This window comes from Myotis brandtii, unplaced genomic scaffold, assembly GCF_000412655.1.
Source record: "Myotis brandtii unplaced genomic scaffold, ASM41265v1 scaffold130, whole genome shotgun sequence".
Taxonomy (NCBI): Eukaryota; Metazoa; Chordata; class Mammalia; order Chiroptera; family Vespertilionidae; genus Myotis; species Myotis brandtii.
The window spans coordinates 50,459-56,893 of record NW_005354596.1 but is presented as its reverse complement, the minus strand read 5'-3'; the positions used below and the strand labels follow the sequence as shown (position 1 = coordinate 56,893).

General features: G+C 61.6%; 1 protein-coding gene across 1 annotated transcript in view; it reads right to left on the bottom strand.

Moving 5' to 3' along the window:
• NOTCH4 (notch 4) overlaps positions 1–6,435 on the bottom strand; it is a 29,728-nt gene that overhangs the window by 9,159 nt on the left and 14,134 nt on the right. The window contains exons 16-22 of the mRNA XM_014534506.1: positions 5,412–5,596; positions 3,656–3,908; positions 3,317–3,429; positions 2,043–2,563; positions 1,148–1,531; positions 902–1,077; positions 175–394 (exon numbers count right to left, since the gene is read on the bottom strand). Coding sequence (XP_014389992.1) covers positions 175–394; positions 902–1,077; positions 1,148–1,531; positions 2,043–2,563; positions 3,317–3,429; positions 3,656–3,908; positions 5,412–5,596 — 1,852 coding nt within the window. The remainder of the gene's footprint in view (positions 1–174; positions 395–901; positions 1,078–1,147; positions 1,532–2,042; positions 2,564–3,316; positions 3,430–3,655; positions 3,909–5,411; positions 5,597–6,435) is intronic.

Below are 6,435 nucleotides of genomic sequence, written 5' to 3'. Positions count from 1 at the left end.
TAACCCTAACCCTAACCCTAACCCCAACCCTAACCCTAACCCTAACCCTAACCCTAGCCCCTTCCCCTTCCTCTGTCTCCCACTTCTGCAGTGGCATCTCTTGTTGCTTCTGATCATAAATGTCTTCACAGGCAAGAGTCCCCTCCCTGAGCCCCAGCTCCTCCTCATTCTCACTTGAGGCCGATGCTGTCCTCGCCCAGTGGGGGCCGGCGTCGGCGGGGAGCTGGCTGAGTCCGAGGCCTTCGAGTGAACCCCGGGGGCAGCCAGAGGGCCCCATGCTCTCGGCGCCTCCGCCGGATGAGCTGGAGGATGAGAAGAGCCCCAAGAGCCAGGAGAAGCACCCCGGCCACTGGCGAGCACAGCACAGGCCAGGGAAGCTGGTTGGCGGGGGGCTCTGGTGGGAGAGACAAAAGGAGGCCATTCCAGGTGAGGCTGGGTACTGCTGTGAGACCTGTGGGCCTCAGTTTCCTCATCCGTAAAATGGGAATAACAATAGCACCGTCTCCAGGGGGTTGTTGGGAGGATAAGAGGAGTTAGTACTGGAAAGCGCTTAGAGCACAGCCAGGCACGTAGTGTGTGCGATGTGAGTTATTCTCTCGTGAGCTCTGCACTGTTTGACACAGGAGTGACATGCACTCGGCCTAGCAGAGAGGATGGACCGAGACCCGAGGTTCGCGGGGAGCCTGTGAGGGAGGCTAGGACAAAGTCCTTAGGAAAATAAGGAAGGAGGTTGTAGAGCAAAGGGGCCCTGGGAGCCCCCAGTTAGAGAAAGAGGGTGACAAGGGTAAGTCCCCACAAGAGCACTGGGTCCCAGTGCTCCTGTTTCATTTGGCCTCCATGCTGGCTGAGGCATGAAGCCTGGCCTGGGAGCGAGGTCAGGGGAAAGGATGGGGTCACCTACCGGTGCCTGCACGAGGGTGGGCAGCCAGCAGGGGTCCCGGCAGTAGGGGCTCCAGGGCCTCCACTGCAGCCATGGCAGCAAGGAAGCGGAGCAAGAACCCAGGGTCCCAGGGACAGCGGGCTGCAGGGTGGTCAGGGCCACAGCGGGACAAGTCCACACCCATCACCACCACAAACCTGCGGGCGAGGCACCTCAGGGACCCGTGTTGGCCCCGGCTCCCTTCCCCCACCCCTCGCCCAGCCTTACCCCGTGCTGAGGGAGTCTGGCTCCTGGCCCGCAGGCTGTGTTTGAGGGGCTGCTGTCTCTTGATGAGAGGGGCCTGGGCTTCCTCCCAGCTCCTCTTCGGCCTGGGCCCCAGGATAGGGGTACACCATGTCCCTGCCATCACTGTCCTTCCTTACCCAGAGCCCCACCCTCAGAGCCAGGGACAGTGCCCGGGCCAGGGCAAGCAGCTGCCGGTCCAGGGCTGGGCGGCTAAGCACCACCAGCAGGGCCAGGGAGGGCCCCCCCTCCGAGTTCCCATCTCGGGGCCTGCAGTCGCCTCCGTCCCAGCCGCACTCCGGAGCGTCGCAGCCTTTCTCACAGTGGCCGTTGTGGAAGTGATCGTGGCAGAACTGGTCATAGGCTGGGCTGGGGGCGAGGAGAGGGGGCTCAGGACCCCAAAGAAACCGGACTCCCTCCTTCATCCCAGAGAGGACTCCTGACCTCCCACCGCCTCCAGGGCACTCGCTATTGGGGCAGCTCCAGAGAAATGGGCTTAGGCAGGCCCTGGGGGTAGGTAGCTCAGACACCCTAATGTCTACTGACACCTGGTCCCTAAGACAGTCCCTTCTCCCTGCCCCCCAGCTCCCCCCTCCCTGAAGGCGGGCCCGGGGCGCTTTCCCTGGGGTGCAGGTTGTAGGGGAGAGTCTCCAGGGCAGCAGCTTGGAGAAGGGCTGGGGCAGAGATGGTGCTGGTGTGGCTTTCGCTGCCCTGCTCACCTGAGGCTGCCCTGCTCCTGGGTGGAGCCTAGGCCTCCACCCCCACTTGGCAGTGCCGACAGTGACGAGGGTGCCAACTCCCTGGAGCTTGAGGCTGGGTGACACATAACTCAGAAGCATCTATGGCCCTTCGCCCTCACTGTGGCCCCGCCCCAACTCACGTGCAGGCTGGAGGAGTCTCACAGTCATAGCCGTCAAACAGGCATTCTGCAGAGTCACACTGCGGGTGGCACTGCCCGTCGCCGAAGAGAAGCCAGCAGCGGGAGTGGGAGGGGCAGCCCTGCCAGGGGTCCAGGACCCCCAGCGAGCAGTCCCCTCCATCCCAGCTTCCTCCGGGGCCACTGCAGCCAGCGTCACAGGCCCCGTCTCCCCCTCTGCCCTCACACCCCTTTGCTCTGGGGCTCTGACACCTGGGCCCTGGGGAGCCGGGAGGGCAGGAGCATCGAAAGCTCGGGCCCCCCAGCTTGGAGGTCTCTGAGCAGCTGCTGTTGTGGAGGCAAGGGGAGGGAGGGCCACAGCCTTGGATGGCTGGGGTCAGGCAGTCAGGGCCCCCGTAGCCATTGAGGCAGGCACAGCGGGGCGGGAAGCCAGCCTTGGGGGAGGGCAGACACAGCCCCCCGTGGTGGCAGTGATGGGGGCCACAGGAGGGGGCTCTCTGGCTGCAGGTGGGGCCTTCAAAACCCTGCAGAGAGAAGAGAGGTTGGCGAGGGGCCTTGTGTCATTCTTCCCACTTCCTCTCAAGACACTCCCGGATAAGGTAACGGGGGTGGGGGTGTGGGGGGGGGTTGAGTGTCCATCTGGAAGGGCCTCAGAGAACAAGGGGATCATTTTATAGAGGTTGCAACCATGTCCCGTGTGTTTTCACACAATGACAGTACATGGTGGTGACAGTGGACGAACCACAGCTCTGCAGCATCGCAGTGCAAGTCCGGGCAGACTAAAGAGCTAATAGAGTAGTAACTGAACTACTGTCTTAATCCTTGGAAATAGGATTATATACGTTCTCTTCCTCTGGAAGGGGGACAGGACATAAGTGCCTGCAAGTTATTAATGTTGTAATTCTTAGATTTGGTTCATGGGTGTTATATTGTAAGAATAAAATACATAGAAGGCCAAGCACAAATCAATGGTGTTAGTGTATCATGAACCGATGTTATGCATCGTGCGCATGCACACACACACACACAGAGTTAAAAGAACTGAGCACTTATCCACAGTCACCCAGCTTGATTTTGGGGTCCTTCCCTCATGCATCCGTGCTACCCCCTGATCCTGCCTCCACCACCCGCTTTTGCTGCCGAGAGCCACTCCTGTGAGCTGGACGGCTTCTCCAATAGTTCCCACTGCAGGGCTCCCGGGCTCCCTCTGGGTCCCAGCTCAGGCTTTCGCCTGTGTCAGTGCTGGGGGCGATGAAGGCAGCTTTGCCGTCACTCACCGGGGGGCAGCGGCAGGTGAAGCCTGGGGGTGGTCCTGCCGAGGCCTCACAAGACCCTCCGTGGGAGCAGGGCTGGCTCTGGCAGGGGTCCATCTTCTCCTCACACCGCTGGCCTGCGGCGGGGGCAGGACTGGATGTCACACAGTCTGGTCACTGCCTCCTTTCTGCTCATTCCTGGGAGTCGGCCCAGCGCTAGCCGCACAGGTAAAGGGACCCTGGCCATGTTCTCTGGGCAGGAAGGATGACTAGCAGCCTTGTGGAGGGGATTATCTGGTTTCCACGGCCAGCTCAGCTGTGCCGGATGCCTGTGCCCCCCCCCCCCCCCCAGCCGCGCCTCACCCGTGTGCCCGGGCAGACACTGACAGTAGAAGGCGTTGGCTAGAGGGTGGCAGGCTGCGGTGCCTCTGGGGTGGCAGGGCTGGTCCAGACACTCGTCCACGTCCCCCTCGCAGCGCAGCCCCACAAAGCCTGGCGGGCAGGCGCAGTGGAAGCCGCCAGGTTTGGGGGTGCAGGTCCCATGGTTGTGACAGGGCTGCGATTGACAAGCGTCCAGTTCCTTTGAGCAGTTCTGTCCTTCGTAGCCCGGGGCGCACTGCAGGCAAAGAGGGTCAGGCTGAGTCGACCAGGAAGCGAGCCCACCCGCTCGCCAGCCCCACTCACCAGCCCTCAGGCCCCTGCAGCTCACGGCGCACATTATCCCATGAGGCACGACTCACAGCCCTCCAGCCCCAACAGCCTCTCGGACAGCGGTCGCCACCTTTCGGGCCTCCCGGACCACGGGTTGGCGCCCGCTGCTCAGGGCACACTGCCACTAAAGATGGCTCCATTTTGGGTAGAACCCCTCTCGCCAACCAGCGCCCCCAGGCTGTGCCACGCTTCATGAACTTGCAAGCACCGACTGAACGCCCTTTGTGCAGCCACCATGTTAGGCAACAGGAATGCAAAGAGAACCAGAACTGGTCCCTCTTCCAGGAGGTTCGCAGGCGGCCAGGACGGAGACAGCTGGCATTTCTTGCATGATTTTTACACATAACCTCCTGAGATCCCCCTAAAGACCCTTGGTGTGGATATCGCACCTGACTCTCACTTCCCAGAAATGGAGGCGATTCCTGGAAAGACTGACTTGTACAAGTCGCACAGCTAGGAGGTGGCGGCGGGGCGGGACGCGGTGCCACTACGGCTCCCTCCCCGGTGCCCGCCCCCTGTCCCCACTGTTTCACATTCTGCTGGAGAGGGATCGCTGCGAGGCCTTTGCGTGTGCTGAGTTCTTGCAAGAGGAAGGCGAGCGTGCAAGAACGGGACCAGGAAGGCTTCAGGAGATGGAGAAGAGGGTTCACGGCTAGAGGGCTGCGGGAAGCAGGTGAGGGGTGTCCTGGGAACTTCTGGGGAGTTTCATGGAAGAGGAAGTCAAGCTGAGCACCAGGTGCGTGAGGTTGACGGTCAGTGCGCTCTCGGGGTGTGTGAAACGCTCACAATACGACGCTATGGGGGGCGGGCGGGGAGTGCATGTGCCCTCTCCCCAGGCCCCGGCTCTGATTACAGGGACCAGGCTGCTCAGGCTTGAGTCTCAGCTTGGCCTCTAGCACCGTGACCTGACCACCCAGGAGAGGCCCGGACCGGCCTGGGGGGCCGCTCAGGACTGCTCCTGAGGAAGGCACCTCCTGGGCACCATGCAGCGGAGGAAGCTGGGGAGGGCGCCAGGGAGCCAGCGTGGGGTGTGCGGGGAGCCAAGAGCCAGGGCGGGTCTCCCAGGGCAGGGCCGTGGTGAAGGAGGGCGGCACTGCAGGGTTTTGATCAGGGGAGTGACAGGTGAGCGCAACGCTTTCAACAGAGTAAAGGCTGGTAGCAGAGTAAGGGCTGGGCAGGGCCGATGGGAGGCTGATGCAGGTGTCCACGTGGACAGCAGCAAAGGCCTGGACTAAGCCAGTGGACGAAGGTGAAGGGACACGGACAAAACGGAGAAATATTCAGGAGATAAAATGGCCTGACTTGGAGGTTGGCTGGACGTGTGGGTCAGGGAAATGGATAGATCACGGCCCCCACCATGCCGACCGTCTCCCATGTCCAGTCCACCCTGGCACCCTGACCCGCTCACCTGGCAGAGATACCCATTGGGCTGGGCCACACAGGTGGCCCCGTGCTGGCAGGGTCTGGACTGGCATGGGTTCGCCCTGTCCTGGCACGTAGGGCCCTGGAATCCAGGGGGGCAGTGACAGAAGTAGGAGGGGCCACTGTCAACGCAGAGACCTCCATTCTGGCACAGGGAAGAGACTTCTGTGCCTGCGAGAGACAAACAGGATCAGTAAAGCTAAGTGGGGCGGAAGGGCGCCCTGGGCCCAGACACTGAGCAGAGAGGCCGTGGGGACCACCAGCATTCCTGGGGGAGGGGAGGCCTGAGGACCAGGCCCGCCTGACACAGAGGGGTTGAAGCATCCAGTTCCCCCGCTGTCTGCTGCCAGCTGGGGGGCCGCCCTCTCCCTGGGCTGTAGAGCATAGTTCTGCGCCCTCCCATGTGCTCACTGTCACTGCCACCAGCCACCCCTGGTCCCCACGCCTCTCTCCTGAGGTCTTCTTATCTCAAACTCATCTGCACAAGGGCTATTCTTTTTATTTTTAAAAAATATGTATTTATTGATTTCTGAGAGGAAGGGAGAGAGAGCTAGAAACATCAGCGATGAGAGAGAATCATTGATCAGCTGCCTCCTGCACGCCTCCTACTGGGGATCGAGCCCGCAACCCGGGCATGTGCCCTTGACAGGTTGAACCCGGGGGACCCTTCAGTCGCAGGCTGAGGCTCTATCCACTGAGCCACACCGGCCAGGGCCAGGACTATTCTTTCACAATGTCTGGGAAGTGAAACATGTTGAGTATAGTTGGGTTAAATGTGTCCACTCCAGAGATGATGATAGTGACAGAGTCGAGCTGCTTCACACTGATTAGGTCCCTGTTGGTTGTGTTAACCTGGAGTCTTATTGACGGGGCTGGCTGGTGGTTCTGAGCTGCGCTGAGGGTGGTGCTGGGAGCTGGGCCGCGTGGGGAGGCCCTGGGCACTGAGGGTGGTGCTGGGGGCTGGGCCGTGTGGGGAGGCCCTGGGCGCTGAGGGTGGTGCTGGGAGCTGG